Source organism: Schistocerca cancellata, chromosome 5 (assembly GCF_023864275.1).
Source record: "Schistocerca cancellata isolate TAMUIC-IGC-003103 chromosome 5, iqSchCanc2.1, whole genome shotgun sequence".
Taxonomy (NCBI): Eukaryota; Metazoa; Arthropoda; class Insecta; order Orthoptera; family Acrididae; genus Schistocerca; species Schistocerca cancellata.
Window position 1 is genome coordinate 164,979,950 of NC_064630.1, and position 27,171 is coordinate 165,007,120.

The window sequence follows — 27,171 nt, forward strand, 5'->3', positions numbered from 1 at the left end:
ACAACAGCAAGAAGCAGATGGAAAGCATGGTTCGGCCAATCATGGAAACGTTAAGTGTCTAAAAAGGGAGTCCTAAACAACAACAAATTACGCATAATAAACGTAAACGTCACAGACTCTTGTGTCTAGCCTCAGAGAACAAACACACTGATCACAGAAGGCACATGTATATTTGCTCCTAAGACAATTCACAAGCAACAGGTAAAGAGGAAGGTATGTCACTGTTTTATTTGAAAGAACGATGAATTGTAATAAGGTACAATTATTTTTCTGAGTTGCAGATCGGAAACTGCACTCTGTCAGCGACAACACAAATTTGCTGCTTAATCGACGCAATTTTTCTGCTCAATAAGCTCGAATCAGCTTGTCATTTGCGGCATTGGAACAGAAACCCTACCGCTTTTAATGATTAAACTTGTTTGAGAATAAGGATGGCGGCAGAGATCAAAGGCAGAGTCTTTCGTCACTGCTGCAAGCCACCTGCTTCTAAAAGGATAAATTTAAGCGTGGCTGAAGCGATCCTCCCTGGAGAAATCAGTATTTGAAATAATTACGAAATTCGATAGGCTGATCGTGGTAAACGGTCAGATCAAAACCTTCCGAATATATACGATCGCCGTCATAAATAACTGGCACTAGAATTTTGCAACCGTGAATCAAACCGATGGCGCGGTAACATTCACAGGGATCGGCACTCGTTTTCTTTGGAACTGGCATTATTACACTGTTCTTTATGTGTGAGGGTGTATCACCTTTCGTTTCCACTATGTGATCAAAAGCATCCGGACACCCCCTCTGTTATGCTGATTGACGGTTAAATGTCACGAAAGCTGGAACCATCAATATAAAAGAAGGTGGGGAGCGTTGAGCTGTCAGTGCAAGTATTACGGAAATGTTTCGTGAAAAACGGTAACACCTGGATGGAAGACTACCACTTTCTCGAGGCACTATTAAGAAAATCTATATAACTGGCGTTTGAAACTGATCTCTGAACATTCTAGTGTTGCCAACGTTCGTTTCTCGTAAGGACCACGACAAAGAGAAATTATATGCTTATATGGATATGGTGTCTGTCCATTCGGACATGTCCGAAAGAACAGACACCATATCCATATAAGTATATAGTTCTGGCATCACCGGCCATGACCTCCTCCTGTGAGGATGCACACATATTCCCCGAACTCTTACGGGACTTTGTAAGAATGTCTTCCACGAGTAATGAGTGTGTTGGTGTGGGACACCATGAATGTCGTGTGTGGACATACAAGGTGCCCTCCGCGATGTATCTAATGGTGGCTAGCAGAATATGTTGCTGAGTACTTACATAGATGCAGAAAAGTCAGACCGTAAAATAAACGTGCTAGTGAGACGGCAAAAACTTTTTTTTAATTATCAAAGCAGCTGAATTCTCTGAACGAATGTGTCGCTGTTAGAACTATGAAATATTTAAAAGCAGTGATGCAACAACTATTAGCTCTTTTATAGTCTTCTAGCGGAGATACGAGTAGTACCACGCTACCCATTATGTCGTGAATGGAAGTTCCTCTTCTGCATTAGGGATCAATGTTTTTGTTGTATCACATAAGTACGGCACGAATTAGCCGTTTCCTTTTTAGTAGCCTTAAAAAATTTACTTATTTACCTGCCTCTCACTTTCCTTCTCGTACATAAAGTGGAAATTGCATTCGGACATCTTGATACTTCTACTCTGGAGCTTTAGAGAAAATAACTTCACAAGAATTCCCACCGCAGGTTGTAGATATTGTACTAAGGTAAATAAATCAAACTTAAGCATTACGTTCAAATCAAAAAACTAAGTCATTCCTTTCGGAAGTGCACTATGTAATCGAAAACTTAAGGTATTCTTTCTCTTTATTTTCTACCTTCGGGGGCTAAATCCTCTACCATCTACTGAAAGTCTGGTAAGAACGTAATTTAGTTTTGATTGTGCGACATTATCAACTTTGAAAGAACGCTGCAAATTGGAAATAGGCGTATTTAAGAAAAATAGGAACTATAGTAAACTTATCAGCGCAATATGTATCGCACAAAACGCCATCTAAGACTTTTCTCATTGGCACCTACTCTTTGGAAGTAAATATTAACTAATTACATCAATTCTGATACTTTCTTACCGAATGATTTTAGAAGCGACTTCATCGCTGCTCTTACTTGCGATATGATCTCAATGCTTAATTCCAGGATGTTGCACACTGAGACTACTCGTCAATTAACTGTATTCTGTTTTCCCCTTGCTTATTACCTTCTACCTTAACGAAAATTGTACTAATCTGTCAGACTAACAACTTAGTTCAAGGACTCTATTAGAAATAAGAACACTCTGTATAAACTGTCATTTATGCCAGAAATTATTTAATAACAATAAAAATTATATCTTGTAAGAAAGTACAGTTGAAGCGACGTATAAAATTTGTCTGCCGTTCTTACACGGCTGACGAATTTCGGAAGAGGTAGTATATCATACAAGAGCGGTAAGCCAGTTTTAAATACTACACGTCCTCAGCATCCTTGTTATGCACTTGTTATGAATATATCATAAGAGATTCTTTTTACTATGCAGTGTAACAATAGCCTAAATATTACCTATCTGTTTCAGTACTCATGTTTACGTTTCTGTTCGGTTTTTCATTCACTTAAAAATCACATTTAAAATGCTTGAGTTATTCGACGGCTTAGAGGACGGTTTCACTTAGAACATATGGAAGGAGCAAGTAGCATAGTAATTATATCGTAAAGAGTTTTGTATTTGTCGTTCTGAGAAGTTTCAAATCTTGGAGGATATCATTGTTGGTCGGGAGAATAAACAGTGGATCTTTTGTGTTTGTGTTCCATGACTTGCAGCCGGTAGCTGATCCAGTTTGTACAAACCTTTGCTTAATTTCAGCGGAGACAGTTTAGTTTCACAAACCAAATTCTGATCTCTCACACTTTCATTTAAATAAGCCCGCAAGATAGGACGTAAATTGGTTACCGAAGTGGTAATACCACACGGCGGAGCATCTCTTAGACGCTGGTGCTATCTAACAAAGTAGAAGACATTTAGCTGACCTCGTGATTTTTGGTGCCAAACTAAAACGTCTTCCCTTCATTAAATTCGTTGATATCCCAGACTTAAATATATTTTGGAATCTTATATTTACCAAGCCACAGTTCAAAGTACATAATGTATACTCTAATTTCACTTTTTCTCCTTAAAAATGATGAGAAATTATCAACTAAAGCTCCTTTGAATAGTAAGTTTTGTAGATCAGCTCAGACCATTTTTTAAAATCACGTGACCATTTTCAACGACGTATGCCAGAGAAATGGGTATAGAATGTAGACTATTTTTCGTAACATTTACTTGTTTTAGTATTCAAAAACTTCAACCTTAGATTAATAAGGTTTGCACTATTATTACAACTGTTAAAAATCGAGGTTTTAGCATAATATATAAAATAATAATACTGTTTGACGAAATGTAAGTTGGACTATGCTCCCAGATATAAATTGGGCTATTTTAGCAAAACCACTGCGTATTATTCTGTTTCTACAGTAATCTAAATTTTTAATAATACATGCGTTTCATCACATCAAATCTAATCTGGCCGATTCGTCGAAATTTCTGCCCTCAGCTTGCTTCAGGTGCTTTGGTACCGTCTTCGTGTTTGCCATCAGCACAGCTACTATTGTTAGAAGTTTCTCCTATTTTATGCGCAGATAGATCATCCAGACTTACATGCGTGACCACTGCAGCGGGTGGTTCAGGCTCCATCTTTACTCTTAATACTATCTTTCCGCAATTGCTCCTTGTACACAACTGCCTAAAACCATCTTCAAACTGTAAAATGAGAAAATGTAATGAGTGGACATTTTCCAATATCTTTCATGCTATGGTTGGTCATGTACTTACTCTTTCGAAAGGTAATACTACGTCGACGTGAGACCGTATTCTCTTCTTGATGTGGAGACTAAATATATCTATAAGCACACGTCTTAGGCGATCTTGATCAGACTGCAGCAAACTTCCTATGTTGATACCTGCTACACTGTAGTTACGACTGGTCAGATCTGCTGTAGGTATGTACGTGGTATCCCATTTCGGTTTCAGAAAGCCCCAAATTGATGATTCAGGATATATAGCAGAGTTATTTGAACCTGAAAATTGCATCTTTATGTAACTTTCAGTAAATGGTTCATCAAATTAATATTAAGTCTGAAGCATTTGATATTAATGTGGCAATAGTACTACACACAGAGTTAAATGATTTGTCATCAGAGGAACACCATGTTACTAGTAAACGAACTACTACTAATACCGTTAGTAGTGTTACGTACATTGTATTGCTAGAATATTGCCAAACTCGTAAAATTTAGCGTAGTATGCAAGTTCAGCAACAACGCTAAATTATTGATACATAACATCCCCGGACTTCAAAAAACCACAAGAAAGAATCACTGACTCCGAAAATGGAGATTAGAGGAAAGTGACAAGTGAAGTAAAATAGCAGAAAGTACTTAAGTTAATGTACATAAATAAGTTACTCTATTAAAGAAGAGAAATTTTACTAGTATGGCTTCCTCTTTGTATCAACAAAGGCTCGATTTCTGCGCTTTGAACGAGTTGCCATTATTTCTCTTATTAGAGGAGGACAAGTATGAGCATGAGAGTATCAACATTTATGTGACACTCTCTGCACTGCAGGACTATCTGATCAATAGCGAACGCACCAAAAACGCCACTAAAAATAAATGCGTGTGTCTCAGTATGTTTCGATGTTGCATTTTCATGTTATATGTACTTCAATGCACTCTGGACCAGTTTTGCTATACGAAATTTGGTCAGTAAACTGTTACCAGTAGGCAGCTTAAAGTACTTGTGTATTAAGTTACTGACCTGTCCCAGTGCCTCAGCAAGAACACCAGTGTTATTTTTGCAATGAGAAACAAGTGTAAGGCGTATGATTCACGATCTACCAGATATATTCACGAATGACATCGACAAGTGCACCAAGTGTCATAAACGCGAAAGAGTCCAATAACAAATGCACTGACGACATTTGGAAGAGATTGCTACACACTGGAACAGCGTACCGTAAAACCATGTACCTCGCAGACTATCTGTAGATTAATCCAGTTAAGAGGAATACATTGGAGAGACGAAGTGAACAGAGGAAATCACTTTTCAGAGAAGTTACAACTTTGAAATCAGAACACAAAGGTATCTTCTTGTATGGAAAATCATGCAGAACAAAACATTCAGTTCTGAGTACCTGTTTATACCCTTACCAATATTGATTAATTTTCCACATGGTCTGAGAAGTTTGGAATATTTTTCTATGTAACTTCCACCGCTGCTATTAATTATGATATCCACACCACGAGGACACCGGGCCGCGACCACATCTTCATAGTTCTCTTGGTGTAGTAGAACGCGGTGCGTCCCGAGTTGTGACACGTTTGCGTGCTTTATTTGAGAGGCGGTTCCCATGACGGTCACGAGAGGCACGGTCCGCGCAAGCTGGCATACTGCTGTGCCGACGCCACCTGCAGCCGTAAGCAAACGAGCCGTTGGCAACAGTACTACACAAACGAACATGCAGATAAAGACAGCTCAAGACTTGAGCAACGCAACTGTGCTGCTATCTCGATAGTATGAAGGGGAGACATATCTAACAGGAGAGCAAAACAAGTATTTATGACAAAGAAATTTTTGTTACGAGTAAAACACTACAGCATGGAAACGTGTAAATCCTCCCCCAGCTGTCTATTGTGCAATAAAATCCGTGATAAATGTTTAAAGGGGACACAACGAAAGCAATAGAAAACCAAATTGGGAGCCGCATAGAGACCTGCCAGAGAATTACTCCATACATTTGGATGGAGTGAGAAACGGGTGGAATTTTAGTATTGGAAGTAAAAGAAGCCCTAAGAAAAATATAGAAAGTGAAAGATCTCTCCGACACATTTAGACAACACCTTTGTCACAAAAAAATGCCCAGAAACAGTTCTGCACAGCCCTTGTGACCTATCTGTACCTACATGACTATTCTGGAAATTAAACTCGATTGCCTGGAAGAGGGTTCATCAAACCCCCTTCATAATAATTCTGTTACTAAACTATCGAACAGCGCGCAGAAGAAACTAACACCTACACTATTTCATGCGAGCTCTAATTCCCTCTTTTCATTACGATGACCGGTTACCTCCACGTAGGTTGGCGAAAAAAAAATATGCGTTCGTAGGAGACAGACTGAATTTCCATGAGAAGATCCCCACAGAATCGAGAAACGCCTTTGTGTAAATGGTGTCTACCCCAAGTCCTGTATCATGTCCGTGACTTTCTTCCATATTTCTTCGAACCTTCTCGATATACTCCGTTAATCCTATCTGGTAAGGATAGCACTCCGGTAGCAGTATTCAGAGAAGGTCCGACAAGCGAAGCGTTGCGTAGGTAGTCTTTAGTAAATCTGTAGCATCATCTAAGTGTTCTGTCAATGCAACGTAGTCTTTTGTTCGCCTTCCTCATAAAATTTTCTATGTGTTACTTCCAATTAAAAATTGTTCGTAATGATAATAATTTAGCTGAGTTTACGGCATTTAGGTTTCATTGATTTATCGTGTAACCGAAGATCGCCTCACACTTTTCATTATCTAGGCTCAATTGCAAATTTTCGCATCAAACATGTATCACTCAAATCGTCTTGCTATTGTTTTTGCTGTCATGATAAACGACAGCATCATATGCAAACAATCTAAGATGGCTGCTCAGATAGTCTCCTAAATCTTTTATCCATTTATGGAACAGCAGATAGCCTATGACACTACCTTGGGGAATGCCAGAAATCACATCTGTTTCACTCTATTGTTTTCCGTCGGTTACTACAACTGTGACCTCTGACAGGAAATTACAAATCCAGTTGCATAATTCAGACTATGTTCCATAATCACACAATTTGATTACAAGTCGCTTGTGAGGTACGGTGTCAAAAACCTTCTGGAAACTAAAAAACACGGAATCAATTTGAAATCCTCTGCCAATAGCGCTCAACACTTCGTGTGAGTAAAGAGCTAGTTGTGTTTTACAAGAACGACGTTTTCTAAATCCGTGTTGACTCGAGCTAATTCATGAAGTTCGAACACAATGTATGTTGAAAAATCCTGCTGCATATCGACGTTAATGATATGGGCCTGCAATTTAGTGGATTACTCCCGTTGCTTTTCTTGAATACTTGAGTGACGCGTGCAACTTTACAGTCTTTGGGTACGGATCTTTCGTCAGCGAGCGGTTGCGTATGATTATTAGGTGCAGAGCTATTGCATCAGCATACTCTGGAAGGAACCTAATTGGTGTGCAGTCTGGACCGGAAGACTTGCTTTTATTAAGTAACGTAAGCGGCTTCAATACTCCGAGGATATCTACATCTATGTTATTCTTGTTTGTAGCTGTGCTTGATTCGAATTCTGGAGTATTTATTCATTATCTTTGGTAAAGCAATTTCGGAAAACTGTGTTTAGTGAATCAGCATTACGGGCATTGTCATAGGCAGCATTTCCATTCCGGGCAAGGCATTTATTGCGTCTTGCGGCTAGCATACTTTACATTCGACAACAATCTCACCGGATTTCGAGACTAAGTTACGCTGTGAATATTATAAGCATTTAGCATTGAAGTCTGTGCTGAACTTCGAGCTTTTGTAAAAGGTTGCCAATCTTTAAGGTTTAGCGTTCGTTAAATTTGGCATGGTTTTCTCGTTGTTTCTGCAACAGTGTTCTGACCTGTTTTGCGTAGCGTGGGGGATCAGCTCACTCGTTTATTAATTTATTTCATATAAATCTCTTAATTGCTGCCGATACTATTTCTTTGATTCAAGCTAAATCTTGTCTACACCTACATTGTTAACTTTGAGGGAGTGGAGATGCGAATTTGTATCTGCTGTTTGGAAAAAATGTATGTTTTCGTTTATTTTTGGTGGGTTTGGGAGATAAGGTATTCAGTCCCGCTGGGACAACACTGAACACTAATCTCTGCATGCGTTTTGATGCTCGTTATAACCTGAAGAATATTTGTTGCTAAGATAGCAAGTGTGTTTTCAAAACCTTTACTATCAGAGTGGGCTCATTAACTAACTGATCGGAATAATGTCCAGAGAATACATTCAGCATTATTACGGGCGATGATTTATGCGTACGTCGGGATTTAAAATGTGTTTTCGCCAACATATTGAGTGTAATTGAAGTCACAAGTAACTAACTGCACTAGTTGGGTTCGTCCCTCAAATTAGATTCAGGTTTTCTTTGAACCTTTCAGCAACTATCATCTGAGTTGGAAAACCGGTAAAAGGCTCTAATTATTATATTATTCCGGTTGTCAAGAATGAAGTCTACCCATAATAACGCACAGCGAATACATCTCAATTTCGTTACAAGATAAACTACTACAAACGGGCCACCGTCAACTGTATTTAGCCTTTCTTTCTGAACACCGTTAGGTCCTTCGCAAATATTTCGGCTGAACTTACTCCGGCTGCGTTTTGGGAAGCGTTTCAATAATCTTTTGACCACAAAGTAATCAAGTGCAACAACCCCTTTGAAACGGTAGTAAATATAAACCCACGTTGTAAATTCAGGTCAGTAGAACGCGTATCGTGAAAGAGATATTGCGGCATGTTCAGTGTGTTACCGTGTCCCTAAGCGTTGTTAAACACTTAGACATATGGCGCTATCGTCTTAAGGCAAGGCAGCACAAACTTTACCGCCGTATTAGCTTCCCCCGCAGCGACGTCGTTCTGACATTCAGTCACTAACGTGAGACACGTGTAACGCTAGATGCCTAGGTAATGGAGTCGCCCACGGTTACCTCCAGCCGATGACCGTCACTTACAAATTATGGCTCGTTGCTGTCTGTAAGGCAAAGACAATGCAACAGTGTGTTGCTTGTTTACAGCCAACTGCAATGGACGCGTGGACCGATTCAGTGCACAACTGTTTTTTTGTATGATCAATACCGCCTCTACGAGTCCTATTGGAGCAACACGAAGCTCCAGAATTAGCGAGTAATATAACAGCTGGAAGACAATATGGATCGATGACACCGAATCCCCTTCGGAAACAACATTTTCCAGGTGATCAGTGAAAAAGTGTGTGGAAGTGATCAGGTAGAAACGCAGATGGCAGTGGTGCAATTTCACGTTTTAACAGAAGAACGTTTTTTTCTGAACCAATGTCATTGATGGACAGAGGTTCAGGGCACCCTCTTGGCCTTGGGATGGGAAACTGCCTCTAAAAAAGCGGAAAAAAATCAGCATTGGTCAACGGCGTGAGGATTCAAAGGACAATGGACACCACTGCACTAAAGACATGTTGTATGTCCACAGGACATGTGGCATTTATTTGAAAAGGTGTAATGATGACCTTTCCATTGGCAAAATATTCCGGAATAGTTCCCCATTCATATGTTCGGGAGGGAACTCCGAAGGGGATAGTAACCATGAGAAAAGACAGAATAACCAACGAAAGGATAACGTTCTAAGAGTCGAGGCGTGGAATGTCAAAAGTTTAAAAGTGAAATTACAAAATCTGCAGGGTAAAACGCATTGGTTCAATCTAGTGGAGGTCAGTGAACAGTCAAGTGAAGTGAAAAGGAGACAAACATTTCTGTTCAGGAGAGTATATGGTAACATCAACAGCAGCAGGAAATTTTAACGATAGTAGGATTCGTTACGTGTTTTGTTTTTGGGTGCAAAAACAAATATGGTCTTACGCTCCCATGTCATAATCTTAGATCACGAATACAAAAACAGTTAAAAACGATTGCACGTTAAGCTCAGTCGACGGAAAGAAAGACAGCTAAAATCAGGGACTTTAAGGAAGGCCCATAAATACGCCATAGACACAACGAAGGTCCTGAACTCAAGGTTACATATCCTTCGACATATTGCTACGACGGGTTAAAAGTAAAACGCGGTCGACAGCCCGCGAGTCCTTCGCTAAAACAGCCAAGTCAGACGGCAAAAATAAATAAGAACCTAAGTGATTAAGGAAAGGGCATTAGTCAGGAAATGGTGAACCATCAGAGGTAGAGGACAACGCGTACGAAGTGGTGAGTGAGCACCACTTAAACGTCGATGGTTAAAGATGCATTGACCAATACGCAAGCTAGTTAAAATCACCCCTCGCGGCGAGATGCTTAATTGCTCGGAGCTTGTTCCCATGAAGAGAGAACCAGTGGTGATGCCGATGTGGCACCACCTGCTGTCAGATGGCAACACAGAGATCAGAGGAGGAAATGGAAGATCTAGGAGATACGAAGACTGCAGCGTCAGCAGCCTCGATTCTCGTCAGACCGAAGTGACAAGGAACCCATATAAACATCAGTCACCCCAAGAGCGAGTAAGTTGGTTGGTTGGATTAAAAGAGGGGGAAATTGACCTAATTACGAGGCCATCAGTCCCTTGTTCCAAATAAAACAACGCCAAAAGTGTGAGAATAAAATAAACGAGACTGACAACTCAAAACGGAATGAAAGGAAAAATCACAACAGTAATGATTGGCAACAAACATGTAAATGAGGGACAAGAAAACCACAGAAACGCAAGAAACGGGATGAAGAAATTAAAACAACAAAGCAGATTACCATGGCTGGCTGACCATAAGAATAAAAAAGGAGGAGCGAGCCATTCTGCAGGACATTAAAACCTCCACCCTAGAAGCACTAGGGTGGAGGACACAGACGGAGAAAGGACATCCGCTAAACCTTAGCTCCTATGATGAAACCCACCCTCACGAATAAAACGTAAAACTAAATCAGCCGATGAGGCGTTTTCAGATAAAATTAGCGGCATCCGGTAATCCAAGATTTCGTCGCTGGGCATTCAAAGTGGGACAGCGCACCAGAGTATGGGCCACTGTCAATCGGGCGCCGCACCAACACTCAGGCGGGTCTTCACAGCGCACGACGTAACCGTGGGTCGCCCAAGCGTCTTCCTTCTCACAGATGCCTTCATTTTCCTATTTCCACCCATCCGCTCACTCCTCTGCATTTAATAAATTAATTCTCATTGCACTCTTAATATTACCACCCTTGCTTTTAATTTTTACCTTTCTCAAGAGAGGCAATTCCGACGTTGCGGTTGGTAATGGAAGCAAGACTAAAGAAACGTCAAAACACGTTAATAGGATTTGTCGACCTGGAGATAGCGTACGACAATATAAAATGGTGCAATATGTTCGAAATTCTGAGGAGAATAGGGGTAAGCTACAAGGAGATACGGGTAATATACAGTATGTCCTACGGGAGCCAAGAGAATAATAAGAGTGCAAGACCAAGAACGAAGTGCCCGGATTAAAAAGGGATGCTGTTTACTGTTCAATCTACACATTGAAGACGCAATGAATAAAATAAACGAAAGGTTCAAGGGTAGGATTGAAATTCAAGGTGAAAGGATATGATATGAATTGCTGATGACATTGCTGAGTGAAAGTGAAGAATTACAGCATCTGCTGAATGGAATGAACAGTCTAATGAGTACAGAATGTGGATTCAGAGTAAATCGAAGAAAGACGAAAATAACGAGAAGTAGCAAAACGGAGAAAAGAGAGAAACTTACCAGGATTGATGGTCACAGTGTAGATGAAGTTAAGGAGTACTACCACCGTGACGGACGGAGCACGAAGGATCTCAAAAGCAGATTAGCACTGGCAAAAACGACTTTCCTGACCAGGAGTAATCAACTAGAATCAAGGTCTTAATTTGAGGAAGAAATTTCCGGGAATGTGCGTTTGGAGCAGAGAATTGTGTGGTAGTGAAACTGACTTTGGAAAAACCGGAAGAGAAGAGAATTGAGGCATTTGAGATGTGGTGCCACAGAAGAAAGTTGAAAATTAGGTGGAGCGATAACTTAAGGAATGAGGAGGTTGTCCGTAGAACAGGCGAGGAAAGGAGTGCGTGGGAAATACTGACACGAAGAAATTACTGGATGGTAGGACATCTTAAGACATCAGAGGATAACTTCCATGACATTAGAAAGAGCTGTGGAAGGTAAAAACTGAACGAAGACAGAATTTGGAATACAACCAGAAAATAATTGAGAACGTAGGTTGCAAGTGCTACTCTGAAATTGTTTGCACAGAAGATAAATTCGTAGCATGCGGCATCAAACTCGTCAGAAGACTAATGACTCAAAGAATCGTGGATGGATGTCTGACTCCACATTAAAAAATATATAGGAAAATCCGGAGGCTGTGCAGTGTCGGGAAAGATCTTTGTCATCCAGCCGTACTCTCGTCATTCCAGCAAAAGGTTAGTTTTTCAAGATGATAATGCACAAGCACAGTGCGCTCGCCTGGTGAACGTCTTCTTCCAGAAGACAGAAACAATCCGAAAGGAATGGTCTGTCATATCTACTGATACGAAGCCGATTGCACATGCTGAGGACCGTTGCGTTAACCCTTTGCACGAACTTTATGGCATCAGAGGGTTCACAGATACACAGTTTCGTCGAAATATTGTTATTAGTTTATCTGAATTACAAGCATGCTGCAGGAGATCACGAGACCAGTAAGAGAAACTACGGAGGTAAACGAGTGGCATATTCTTATGTAGAATGATCAGTTTGTCAAGGGACAGCGCTTACGGGATTGCTTCAGGTGTATTCTTTCTATACAGCATTCTTAGATAACTGAAACGAATGAATGATGTAATACAAAGTAAAATGAAGAGCTAATGAACAGGAAGTTTAGTTTGCTTAAGATATGAGAGCTCGCAAAGAACATTTGAACAAGTCTAACTGTGCGGTTTAATATACACAATAAGCACGTCGTAATTTTCTGTACTTAAACTTAACCATGATTCATTTTTCACCCCTTTTTTTTTTACAGTGTTGCCACTTAGTTTCTGGCTAATGGGCAAGTCTGGAAAAGTTCCTGTGGTCAAACAGTTACTTCTGTTCTGTTTAATAGTTTCCGATACAGGTTTACTCTTATTCTGTTTAGTAATTTACAGTGCGTAAATGCATGATGTGGGCAGAAAATAAGTACAGCTGGAGTTACTAGTTACACCTTTCTGTAATTTTAGAAAATATTTGATAACGTATTTATGTGCATAAGATAGTGACCGAATCTGGATTTCCCTGTAAGTACAGATGTACTTACCTGCAATGGATTCCATAAAAACAACTTGCCCCTTTCGGAGATGACCAAAGTCAAATAAACACAGATGGGCCATCAAGAAGTTGAGACCAATCCCGACAGCATCTAGCAACGTGATTGGGTCCGGTATCAGGAAGCAGTTTCTCTGTTGAACGTGGACTATGTGTCGGAAGAGACCGCCTTGCATCCGCAAACACAGCACTCTGTGTCCAACCTGCAACAGCAGGCACAACCGCAAGTCTCAGTCTGAGTAGGCACGATTGTATTGTTGAAAGTCTGTCAGTTCATCGAACCTTGAAATCAGTTACGTTAGCCCCAACGCGTGTAATGATTCCAGCGCATTCACTCCCCATGATGACTGGGAAGTGACTGTTCTTTATGAGACCAAGGCGCAAGTAATTATCGGTGAAATTCATCCCGCAGTAGTAGATGTCCACCTCAACCTCGTCTGCACTGGGGGCTTCCGGCAGGGGAGCATTTGTCACCTGCAATGCAGAAGTTATTTCACGTTCGTGAACCATTTTACAAACCACTTTTTAATATGGTCATTGTAACACGAGTACATCAGCAATAAGCCTTAGTTTCCTTATGTATGTTGAGACTTCCGACTCACAATGGCGTTATTTCTTACCGTAGTTTAGAGTTTCCACCTCATATATCACTAACGATTAGCGTTAGTATTGAACAGACCAGTATCTGAAGTAGAATTACGTAATTATACATGTAACCACAGTACACAGCTCCGTTTTGCGTTTACCATGGGGCGAAACGAAATCAGCAAAATAAATTTTTTATATCTGCATTGATGCGATAATTTTCGACCTTCCGTGTCCCGGTATTCTTGAATAATAAAGCTCACCTAGTAGTACTTACAATTTTTTGTGTGGATCGTCTGTATGTGATCTGTTCATTGCAGAAAATATAGCACATCCTTATCAAGTTGTCTCGGTAGAAACTTTGAGAAATCTGCGAATCTAATGATTAAAGTAAAGAATATTATGAAGAGAGGAAATTAAGAAACGTTCATACGAAAGGCTGAAGGCTTTCCCCAACTACATTTCGCTGCAAACGTGATTGTAAAAGATTTTATTGAACTAGTATTCGAATTTTTCACGGAGTTAGTAATATGCCTCTAATACAATAAGCAGTACCTTTAATTATTTAAGGTACCCTAATGTTTAACGGCAGTAAAATTTCATCAATGTGTACATAAAATGAGAACAGTTCAATTAATAAGTTATGGGAACTATAACACGGATTGTAGCTATAGGATGTAGTTTACCTTTATTCTATCAATATCTCCATGTCCGATTAACGTCAGAGATGGAACCACACGTTCTGAATCGGACGGACGTTTCTGGAAATTTAAAAAAGTTTACATTATGTAACACACACTGTATGGTGGAACTAATGAGTCTCAGAAAACAAGTTACATGACTTATCAATAATATGAAATAAAGTTCAGGCTTAAGCTTCTAAGTGGGGAAAAAAATGAATATAATGTTAGTTGGGAAAATATAATTTAACTAAAGGCGACAATTTGAGCACTATAATAATAAACGGAAGCCGAGCAAATAATGAACATATTGGAAACATTGCAACGATTTTAAACTGGTGTTGCACAGATTCTTGAAAAACTTTGATAACACACAAACAATTTAGTCGCAGATTTGTTCAGTAGACATAATTGAAATACGTACAAAAAAATGTAGGCCTAAGATCAATTTTTCAAAGTAACATAATGACAAACTGAAAAGAAATGTAAGCTCACTTTGTAGGAATACATACTGCTGGCAATGTATCAAGTTATTCATTTCAGATACGAATTTCTCATTTAAGGCAAAGAATCTTGTAACAGACTGATGTTTCCGAAAAACTTGTGTTGTGTACCGTTCATTGGATTTACTGGCATAAGGGCTTTAGTCAGAAGAGGAAGAAGCGTAAATGCGTAATTTATTACACTTCATTTGCAAAACGAATTATTGTATACCTTAAACCTAAACAGAGCGCTCAGCATTTAATTTGACTACTTTTATCAGACGCGTGCAATCTCAGCTGGGACAATGATAGTAAATCTCAGGGCGCTAACGTATACTAAGCAAACTCTTAAAGGAATACTCGACGGGTGGCAGTTTGCTTACAATGGTCGTCTTGTTCCCTAACGGCGACGCCTGAGGTTCCTAAACAATCATTATCTGTGGGCTTAAATACAAACTGAGTTGTATTTTAGACAAGAAAAAATTATCTTATTCATTTACTTTATTCTGATTTGTGGCTTTCCCAATAAAAATGTGAAGGAACAGCACGTGTATATATTTGTCGATGCTTTACGGGAGACTAAGTAAGGAAGGCGTTACTAGTAGCTTCAGAGAGCGTTGTCAGGACTGGTGGTCTAGCGTACTTAGAAACCGAGAGGGCGTGGGATCGAATTCCGATAGGACTACGCAAATTTTACTCTTTAATGCAACCTACACAGACCTACGACGTGAGTAGTTAGAAACGACACGTGGTGCGGATTCCACTTTAAAAAACGTGTTCGGGTAACTGGGGGGGGGGGGGGGGGGAGGTAGGAGCAGGCTAGACAGACATTCAAGTCACCCAAAAATGGCATCTAACAGACTTTCACACGACCGTTGAGCCACACGAAATTTTCATCTGGTAATCAGTAGCTGGTAACGTTGGGGGCCGTAAGTCGAGAAGGCAGAGTCAAATGACAGCGCGTCACAGGAAGAGTCGAATGACCAGGTGGTAGGAGTGGCACAGGGAAGCAGACGGGAGGCGTCGGTAGGTAAGGTCATCCGGGGACGGAGTTGACAATAATGCAGAGGATTGCTGAAGAGACCGGCATCTTATGTAACTGCGACGGGCACGCGACTGATTCCGGTTGGCTCTTCACACAACATGGATAAAAACTCTGCTACATACAGTATAGAATATATTGTCCATGTATACTCATAGTGTGCAGCAGAGGATACTTTTGGTATAACTTTTTGTCCCTTCGATTCGTGCATTTAGAGAACGGTTTTAAATCTCTTTATGAGCTCTAGTTTCTCTTTCTATTAGTAGTCTTTTCGCGAAAGATGTCGGAGGAGGTAATATATTTTAGCACTTCTCTTGGAGAGCACGTTGTCAGAATTTGAAGAGCAAAACTCTCCGTCATGCACAACGTATATATTGTAGCGTCTGCCACTGTACGATCCCCGACTGAACAGTCCCCTGACTAAATCCACAATCTCACTCTCTGTAATCTGATACGGGTCGCGAAATAAGCAATACTGAGGAATCGATCGAACGAGTATTTTGTAAGCCACTTCTTCCGTCGACTAATTACAGTTCCTTAACCCTGTGGGCCAAATGTCAATACAGCAACATGTTTCAGTCTCTGGCCATAGAAACTGCATGGACATTGTGATTTCTCTAACAGTCGGCGCTCGAAGAATCTCCAAGCGCGACTTTTCTGGTTGTTACTTCACGATGCATTATTCCCGAGCAGTGAGGGCTTGAAGTTTACTCTTACTCCTTTAAAGAGCCGCTAAATGGATATTCCTGCTTTCACAAGCTGATACGTGACTTACTTGGTGCAGTGTGTTTCCGAAGTTATGTTGATTGCTAACGTTTTTCGTAAAATGAGGGAGCATTTTGACTGATGATGAAATTCTTGGTTAGGTTTTGTTTTGCTTTAGGGCGCAAAAATTAGGGGTCATGCGCAACTAGGTCAAAATAAAAAACACGAAGACAGAGGAGTTAAACGACTATACGTCAGTCCCAATTAACATAAGGCAGCTAAAATTAGGCACGTGCAAAAAGGACCAAAAAAGACAACATACAGAAACGGAGAACCAAAACTACGAATTAAATGGCCTTCGCCATATTGCTATGGCGGATAAAGAACGCGGTCGACAGTCCGCGGGTCATTTGCTAAAACGTCCGACAAATCAGACGGCAACCCAAGCGTGAGCGTAAATGTTAAAAAAATGGGCATTCCTTCAGGAAGTGGGGGATAGTTAAAACTTGGACTGTGTGTACGATCTGGTGGGGTAACGCCACTTAGCAAGTAACTTTGGCTAAAAAGGCTATGCCCAATACGCAGCCTAGTTAAAATGAGCTTCTCCCGGCGGGAGGGCCGAGAGGAGGTCGTCCAAGCAGGCTTAGTAAGTCGGAGCTTATTCCCGTGAAGGGAGGACCATTGGCGATGCCAAAGGGACACCACCTCCCGACAGGCAGCCATACAGAGATCTTCGGAGGGGTTATAGGTATTCGCGTGTAAGATGTCAGGCAAATCCAACACCTTCCATGAAAGACCCTGACATGATAAGCAAATCCAGTAGTATGTCACATAGCTCCGAATAAATCGTGACATTAAATTAACCAAAGTAATACGAGTAACGAGTGAGCAAATGGAACACCACAGACTGATACAAGAATGCCTAAATGCATGTCATACCTTCCCACCGTGAGACACACGCAGTTCCGAGGGGAGAAACGAGAACAGAAGCCGAGAGCAGGACTGTGCTAAGTTAGAAGGCCCTACGATAAGGGATGGACACCCACGTCGCCTGCTAACCGCTAGGACCACCCCCCCAGCCCATGTTAAAAGCTAGAGCCCTCCAGTTGAACAGTATAGATCTTACGGTAACACTAAAAGGGCCACCCCAGCCGCCAATTTTAGCGTGAGACTTTTTCGCGTCTCTGTTACTTTGCAAACTTTAAAAACATTGCCCCACCACAAAAAGTATAACTATTCTCATTGGATCGACAGAATTTTTGTAGGTGGATCTTAAGATTAACATTGAGACCCTGATTGGTCAGATGAAAACACAGCCAGATAGTTTTTTTAAACTAACTTCGGTAAATTGCAGGAAGGAGAAGTTAGGAGAGAGTTGCTTCCGAGACGGCGAGGTGAGCGGAGCTGTGTTGTCCGCCGCCCCCTGACCAACACCGACAAGGTAATGAACGCAAGCGATGCCGCATAACAGCGCATAAAGCTTCACTCAGAACTGCAGAAGTCTCATCTGTTACACCCCCTTTTTGCGTAATAGTAGTGTCGATCGTCAATTAAAGCTCATGGTGTTCACATTTGCCACTTTAAGTAAAAATCTGAAACGCGATGATTTTTCTGTTATATAGTTACTGAGAAGCCACATCAGCCACTGTAATTTACGACAAGTTAGATAAGTAATTAAAAATAATTGAGGGTCACTGTAGACCATTTTGATAGTTTTCTCTTTTGTGAAACTTAATTTAAACCTAGATTATAGATGTGATATGGCATAGGTCATCCTTCGATCCATTGTAGAACTTGGAAACCCACTCAGGGAGTATTCGTTCAGATTTTGTTGAACGCAGTTGGTTTTTACCATCCTGTATTAAAACATTTCCTTTTATCAATAGTGCAATTTATAAACAATGTTTTGTGAGTAGAATAAAATTTCCAATGGTAAATTTAACTGCCTTTTCGACGTTATTTTACCAGCTAACTAAAAATAGGAAAGCCTTGAACCCCTTCCACTAAAATTAGTTAGTATTAAGATTCTTTTACAGGGAGTGCAGTGGAGCCGACGCTGAAATCATTAAGTATTTGGTTATATCATCGCTAGTCTCACTGAACTCTTCTGAACTCTACATGTCATGTGTGGTCTGGCGTCTCCTTACCAGCAACAGGGCCCAGGTTCAAACTAGTCAATTCCCTAAAAAACACGCTCAGAGCGTCGTTGCGCGAAAGTGGTAGGGAGACACGATATAGAACAACAGACACCACGCAGAATGTTAGACGCGGGCTAAGGTACGAGGACTGCAGCCTTGGCATCAGCGTCAGCAGCGTCATTTCCTGGCAGACCGACATGATCAGGAACCCACAGAAACTTAACACTGGCTCCACCAAGCGTGAGCAAGTAACTGTTTTCATGGACCCGCTGCGCTAAGGAATGGATGGTGTACAGCGCACATTGACTTTGAAGGGCGCTGACAGTCTGAGCAGAGGACTCAAAAGGCTGTGCCGCCGGATGTACTCCGTGGCCTGATACAGTACGAAGAGCTCGGCCGTAAATACTAAGCAGTGTGCCGAATGCCGTTATCGAAAGACACGGACGCCAATAACGAAGGCACACTCGACCCCACGGTGAGTCCGAGAGCCATCAGTGTATACGAAGGTACTATTGCGATGTTCCATGCGAAGATCGTGAAACTGAAGGCGATAGACCGAGGCTGGAGTAGTGTACATAGGAAACGAGTGAAGGCTAAGGTTAACATGGGCCGCTTCACGAAGCCAGGTTGGTGAAGGGTTCACACCCACCGGGAAAGTCGCCGGTAGTGTGAAGTCAGGCCGCCGTGTCAAGTGCCGAAAGCGGACTCCAGGAGGTAACAGGAGTGGGAGGCGCCCCATACTGACGATCAAAGGAATCATGGAAGGAGGCGGCATAGGTTGGGTGGCCACGCATGGCAGACAACTCGCTGAGGAGAAAGTCACGGCGGTAGGACAGTGGTAGTTCAGCAGCTTCAGCATACCAGACACTCAACCGGGCTGGTGTAAAAGGCTCCCGTGACCAAACGGATGCCACGATGGTGGCTAGTGTTGAGACAGCGAAAGAGGGATGGGCGTGCAGACGCATAAGCAAAGCACCCATGGTCGAGTTTCGAACTGACAAGGAACCGTTACAAACGGAGGAGGGTGGTTCGATCGGCAATCCAGAAGTGCCATTGAGGATACGTAAGATACTGAGGGACCGCGTACAGCGGTCTGCCAGGTAAGACACATGGGAAGACCAAGAGAGTTCCCTATCGAGCATGAGCCCCAGGAATTCGTAGTTTTATTGAACGGGAGGGCAACAGGGTCAAGATGTAAAGCTGGTGGGAGAAACCACTTGCGTCGCCAGAAATTCATATAAACGGTTTTGGCGGTGGAAAAGCGAAAGCCATTGTCGATGCTCCAGGAGTAACGATGATCAAGACACCGCTGAAGACTCCGATAAGCGAAACAGGCCCTTCGAGAACTGCAATATACGGCATAATCGTCAACAAAAAGGAAGCCGGAGATTCCCGGCCGGAGACAGGCCATTGTAGGATTAATGGCGATAGCAAAGAGGACGACACTCAGAACGGAACCTTGAGGCACACCGTTGCCTGGATAAAGGTGTCCGACAAGGCAGAACCCACACGCACCTTGAAAAATCTTTAAAAAATGCCTGAAGGAAACAGGGAAGGCGACCACGGAAGTCCCACGTGCAGAGAATACGGAGGATTCCAGTTCTCCAGAAGGTGTCGTAGGCCTTCTCCAAATCGAGAAACACGGCCAGTCAGGGATTTCCGCAGAAATCCCTTCAAGACATGGGTGGACAAAGTAACGAGATGGTCAACTGCAAAACGCCATGCTCTGATGAAATTTTGAGGCCTCTTGAAGGCTCTGGTTCCGAAATTGACAGTGGTTCTGAAATCGTTGACAGTATTTCTGAAAAGCACGGTATTCAGCTTGATTCATTCCACCTTTTAAGTAGGAGGCGCACAAAGGGGTCTAAAACGTTCACGACGTCTGGGAACTACAGCAGTCACTGTGGTCCGAGTGGGAAGTGTGTGTTCGCTTCTTTGAGTTTGAAGTCAGTCTTGAGCCTGAAAATGTATACAGGACACGGCAGCAGGGGAGAGCGTCCAATGAGTGTGGTTTGTGTGCATTTGCAGCCTCAGGACTGACATGAAACGCTAAGGAAGCGACATGAACAGCTGTCCACAGTGGTGGACATGTGAACCACGTAGCAAATATTCTTCCAATGAACCTTAGCTTGGAATATACTTTTCCGGCAACTAATTTTAACTTAGTTTCAGTTCAGATCGCTGCCTACAGCCACTCTTAGGCATATTACGGTAGTTTGGATTTTAGTGAGATATCCACAATATTGCAGTCTAACAGTATTGGATCTATTCACCTATATGCGAAATACGCTAGGCTTATTCACGTACAAAACAATTGGATGGCTGACTGTGCACCAATTTCTGATCCTCTGCATGTCTTCTGATGTTGCAGCCTTAGGGTAGACAGCAGTATCGCCGGCGAGCAGCCCCGCGGCGTTTCCTAGGTTATTCATCAAGTTGGGAATGTGGATCTCACGGGGAGCGTGCAAGGGGTAAGTCCCTGCAGACGCCCTATCCTCTGTGCCCGCGGTGGCTCAGATGGATAGAGCGTCTGCCATGTAAGCAAGAGATCCCGGGTTCGAGTCCCGGTCGGGGCACACACTTTCAACATGTCCCCAATGAAGTTCATCAACGCCTGTTTGCAGCTAGGGTGTCCATTTAATTATTTTATTCATCAATATTAACAATAACGACCCTGCAACACTGCCATGACGGTATGACCAAATTACCTTTCCTTTTACTTATTTCGTCCCTTTAGCAACATAGTTTCGACATGCAAGTATGTAATAAACCTAGTTAAAAATTCGGTTTGGAACTGGGTAAGCTTGTATTTTGTCCAACAACGCTATAATAAGAGAGCCACAAGAATTCCAAGCACACACAAAAGCGAATAAATGGCCAAAACAATGGAAATTAACTAATGCAAGTATTTTCACAGCAAGCATCAAGAATGAATAACCTGCACAGGATTTCACAATTTACTTTTTGTAAAATTTGACTTTGTTGAATCAATGACGAAGCAGCATGTCACACGACAGTCAAAATGTAGACAAATACCAGTCAGCTGCAGATGTTTAGTAATTTGCAGCCTAGATATGTATTGATATTCATACAGTTGGACTGTTTGAAGTTTGTATGTGCTGATTATGTTTAGGCAGCCTTGTGTTGGGAGAAGGACAGTGGCCAAAATGACGATAGCGCCACGATATAGTTTTAGAAAACTCTGCAGAAGTAAATATTGGACCGTTTGGTAATACACGGTTTTCGAAAGTATGAAGCAGGGATATTGCTTACTTTTTATTTGTCTTAGGAGTACAAGGCACATGGCGAATAGGTAACGTCGCTTTATTTTTGAAAGTAGTGACTTAAATCCTGTTTCTGTCTCAATGACTTGAGTTTTCAAGTATTTGAACACGTCACGCAAGGTGAAGACAACGATTCTGAATGAATGTAGTTTCTGCAGAGCTTTATTCACAACGCTCATTTACTTGCTGCATGACATAAAACACGGAGGCAATCGAATATGCTAACAAAAACTTACTGGAATCAATTTCACATCGAGAAACAAAAATATTGGTATACTAGTTATTTCCTTACTGAAAATTCACATCTCAGGAAGACCCTATTTCAAAATTCTTTGTTGTCGCTCATTTGCAAGCACTGAAGTACAGCCAACTGGAAATTTGGTAGTGTTGCTTATTGTCGTTCGCCAGAACATAAGAAGCAACTGATGAAGGGGACTTCGCAAGTCCTCCGTAGAGAAAATCTTGGCGATGTAATTTAGTGGGAACGGTCTATCCTTCAGTTCCTTTACTACAAAATAGGAATAATGAAAGTAAGAGCTGAGTTACTTTCTGTACAATAAAAATAGGGAAAACGTTTCATCTTCTATGCACATGTTACTATTTGCTAGACAAGGATACATGTCAGCATATTTATATGCACACTTCTAATTGCTTTTTAACTTTCGTTTATAACTTGTGAAGCAGCGTTTAGGAGCGGTAGCTAGAAGCAGTACAGTCTTTCACGATAACAGAAACACTACAAATACGTAACTATATTCACGATTGTAACATGCAATATGATACCCCAGTTTATCTTATCTGCCACTAGTATGACGGAACACATATCTAACTGCTAGGCTAGTTTTAGGTAAGCAATAACTTGAGGAAATGGTCACAGTATTACTAGCACTCGAGCTAATCTTTTTTTAGTCTGGCGTATTTGGGCTGAAGGTTGTGCGCTACTGTGTTGGTTAGGTGAGAAGTCCATTTTGTTGAGAGTTGGAAAATGGAACGAATTATGCCCCATAAGGTTTTAGTTTACGACCTATCTAACATGCACGAAATGTCTCTTACTCCAATACTACAACTGTAGGTCCGCATTGCTATTTTAGTCTCTTATTATTTAAACTATTGGAACAGAATGGAATCTCAATGACGCGGCTACATCTCTAGCGACGATATAAACTGGTCTTAACCAGTGTCTCGACAAATTGAAAGATCTTTCGAGACGTATACAAGTAATGAAATATCTAGGTAGGCGAAAACTATGTCTCCGTCTTACAGCACTAGGACACGATTGTCATTTAAAAACCTCGTTCAGAACACGACTTTTCTGCAAATGTTATAACAATTTGTGCTCTGCTGAAGGTCAGGAAACTATTGAGCTTCATTCATGGTAATTTACTGATTCATGGGGATTGGGTAACGGGATCACACGCCAACATAGCGTTGGCATAATGAAGATAGGAGAATTAAACAAACAATGAAGGATGTCACTGTCGTGAGAAGTTTAGCAAAATAAAAACCGATTAACTAACAGGACCTCCACCGAGACCCAAGGATCAATGAATGGATTTGTGTCACTAATATCTTTACGCTTATTAATAGCTGAAAATATCAGACTTATTGAGAAAGTCAAAGTTTTTTCAAGAGACGTAAATTAACCTCACAATGAGCAATGTATAAAAAATAATTGTCTCGAAATTTATTGGCTTCACCGTCTGTCCATCAAAATGTCACCTTTGCACCTCATCTGTGCCTTGACCTATGTTACAGTTCAGCTCGTTATCACCACTTTAATAAGAAACTGATGACGTCACAGTCAAAGAACGGAAATATGACAGACTTCAAAATTCGTTAGTGATCATTTCTGCCACAGCTATATAAGTCGGGCAAACATACGATGTGCGTCTCCACGCTCAAGATTTAAACAAACCACACGAACAATATTCACGACTGAAACATACAAACACCACCATCACAGAAGTCATCTACTAGTACGTAAGAAATGTCACTTCAAATATGCTTATGAATGTAGTTTTACAGTAGACGCCAATTATACCAATTTCCGGGGTTTTCAGTTCAAATCTCAGTCCGACAATCCTGAGTTAGGTTATCTGTAGTTTTCCTGAACTTTCAGGCGTATGCTTAGGAGGCTCCTTGACCTAAACATTTAACTTCCACTCCACGCTGCCCATATCTAATGATTTCTACGTTTACAGCATAACCCATCTTTTCTCCCACATCCACGACTTCGTGGAACAAATGAAAAGTTGCACAGCCCTTCGCTTTATGATAATACATTTCAGAAATCCAAAACCATATTTTCCACCTGTTGTATGGATGACTATACGAAATAACTCTATACGCTACATTATATTCATTGCATGAAAACATAACATGAAAAATAGAGACCTCCACTTACATTAAGAGTTTATTCATGAAGAAGAAAACAACTTAAGCTTACCACATGCGGCGCAGTGAAATGCAGAGGTGAGCTATCTGTCATACTGCACGGTATGCTGGAAAAAGAGAATACTTTCATACTGAAGTGTTCCAGTTACGTATCAAACTCAATAAGATGAAACAATACTGGTTGCAGATTAATAAGGATTTGTGAACATGCTTAAATGCACAAAAATTAACATATCAGAAAATTGGTCAGATTTTAGAAGTACTATTTAGATAAATGTTTTTCTCTACATGAAACTATTTCCAGTGCAGTTGTGTACTAAATTTTTAAGGTCCGGTAAACAGCTCCGTAAGTCGTTCAGTGTTCCACGATACCGTAGTCGCTGGGTTGTGGTATCTCTGGAACCTTGAGTCATCTATGGAAGTAACGAAATCGGTCCCATGCGCCATGCACAATGAGCCGGTCACTCCACTACTGTAAATTCGTGTTTACGATCTCACACTTACGAAAATTTGAGTTTTAAAGACGAAACACGCGCCCTAACTACACGACTGATGGACCGACAAATTTGATGTCTAGGTTCTACGACCGACCGACTTCCCTTGTCGGGATGTCGGTCGTATAGGACCAACAGGCAGCCGAACGGCTTCCCCCTTCCACACCATGCCGAACAAATTCAAATTGTGCCATGTGTGGCGTAGTACCAACCGCCCGACAAAAATACGTCTTTAGTCTCTGCTCACGGGATAAATGGTGTTTTAATCTGCACAACAGGGTGAGAGGCGGACGAAACTTTAAGAACAGAGTTTTTGGAGAATTTTAAAGACGGCAGATGTCACTGGGACACGTTGTGCGCGTACAGAAATGGAGATGCAAGAAACGAAGCACCGCAATGGTTCGTGTGGCACAGAGACAGTAGAAGTCCGTCGACCTCCAGCGGTCCCGTTATGTTTTATTTCAAAAACTTATCGGAAATGTGAATTTAAAAATCGAAATATCGACTTTTAATGGCCATTAATTAATTAAATACAAGAACCTTCAACATCGCAGCGCGTCAGCAATCGTTGGTTAATATATTAAAAAACTGAAAACCCGCCTCGATTGCGAAAAAAGCATCCAGTGTGCTAGGTGCTTTTTTCGCAATCGAGGCGGGTTTAGTTTTTTAATCATTAAATACACTTTGCTCACTGGTATAAGTGTTAAAGTACAATCTATAACTAAGCCTTCTTGCTTGGAAGAGCAAAGTGGGATTTTTTAAAATTTTTTTCAGTTCTAACTGCTGCTAAATGCTTAATTTTTTATGTATCTTGTGTTTATTAGATGATGGGTGCTATCACCGTGTGTAGTCTTCTTCGAATTTGAAATGAATTTCTTAAACTTACAGTTAATCTTTTATACAACATACATAAAGAAATTAATAATGGCTACACGAACATCTTTTATTCGGTTTATTTTGCTTGACCATGATGTACTCCCTCAGTCAACTGTCAATCACGTTGAAGGTTTCAGGAGGCATTTTAGTTAATAATTATGGGGCTGTTACAGCAATGAATTTGGATCCTCTTAACTTCTGCCACCAGCTAGAAATGGTAACTTAGTTAACAGCCTCTCACGGCCTCTCACGAGTGAATTCTTTTGCATTAAGTGTGGTTTGATGATGTTTAGCAGCTCCGAAATTCATGTTGTACCCTTTTTAAACGTAAATCATCGGCTCCCAGCTGCTCAAGTAACAGAATGTGTGTAAACTTCTTTCCTTGCATGAGCCACTTCTTTCTCTACAGCTCCCTGTCGGCGTTTTTTGCCTTCTTACCCCTAAGACAGCGGAGGCAAAACCCCGACTGTGTCAAACTAAGCGGGATCTCGTGAACATAAGCAATGAACTTAAATCATAACAACAGGGCGGCACTGAGTGCAGTCGGTCGGAACGAGTGTAGGCTGCTATGAAATTGGTCTGTCGGTCGGTCCGCCGGCCGATAAGTTAGTGCGTGTATAGGAGCCCTTAACGTAATTAATTTGAGATACAGAATAACTTGGATTACGACCTTTGTATTCAGAGATCATGCACACTGCCTTTTTCCTAATTACACAATTTAAATTTCTCTTTTTGACCAGTGTTATTGCGATAAAAAGATTGAGAATGCCAAAAAACTATGCTAGAGGAACTTCAGAGCGATTTTTATCAGAGAAAGGAAAAAAAAAATTAGTCATTTGGAAAAACGCCACACTTCGAAAATGATTGACATGTAAAAACAAATGGGATGTGCTATAAATCTGCACGCTGACTGTCAGTGCTAAGTTGAGATTTCTACTTAACAGCAAGACCATTTTTTTTATTACACGTGACGTGAGTACGTTATGAGTACTTGTATTACAACCTCAGTGTCACGCATCTTACATACTGACGACACTGCTACCTTAAAAAAGCCTGGTCTAATGAGAGATATACCGTAAAAACAAATAGAATCACACATTCAATGGCGTTATACCTTGCACAATACATCTATCAGCACTGCGAGCTGGCTACGAACGACAGCTGCGCCTGCTATGTTCCAGCCTTCGTAGCAGTAAACAGCGGCAGGTAATCAGGTCTCTTGCAAGCGTGTCTTCTGTAATAAGGCGCAGGACTGGGGCACCACCGGGACGTAATCAGCTGTGCAAACGGATTGGTTGGAATATCACGTGATGCGATATCGAGGCTCTTCT

General features: G+C 41.2%; 1 protein-coding gene and 1 non-coding gene across 2 annotated transcripts; one reads left to right on the forward strand and one right to left on the reverse strand.

Moving 5' to 3' along the window:
* Window positions 1-3,519: 3,519 nt before the first annotated feature.
* On the reverse strand, window positions 3,520-27,033 carry LOC126188878 (synaptic vesicle membrane protein VAT-1 homolog). The gene is made up of 8 exons (XM_049930544.1): window positions 26,955-27,033; window positions 24,523-24,577; window positions 14,432-14,506; window positions 13,443-13,634; window positions 13,153-13,363; window positions 5,290-5,547; window positions 3,914-4,158; window positions 3,520-3,841 (listed from the first exon to the last, which is right to left on the reverse strand). The coding sequence occupies exons 1-8, from the start codon at window positions 26,966-26,968 to the stop codon at window positions 3,632-3,634; spliced, it is 1,260 nt and encodes a 419-aa protein (XP_049786501.1). The 5' UTR covers window positions 26,969-27,033; the 3' UTR covers window positions 3,520-3,631.
* Trnat-ugu (transfer RNA threonine (anticodon UGU)) lies at window positions 21,294-21,368 on the forward strand. Its single transcript has one exon. It is a non-coding gene; the product is annotated as a tRNA-Thr (tRNA).
* Window positions 27,034-27,171: the final 138 nt, after the last annotated feature.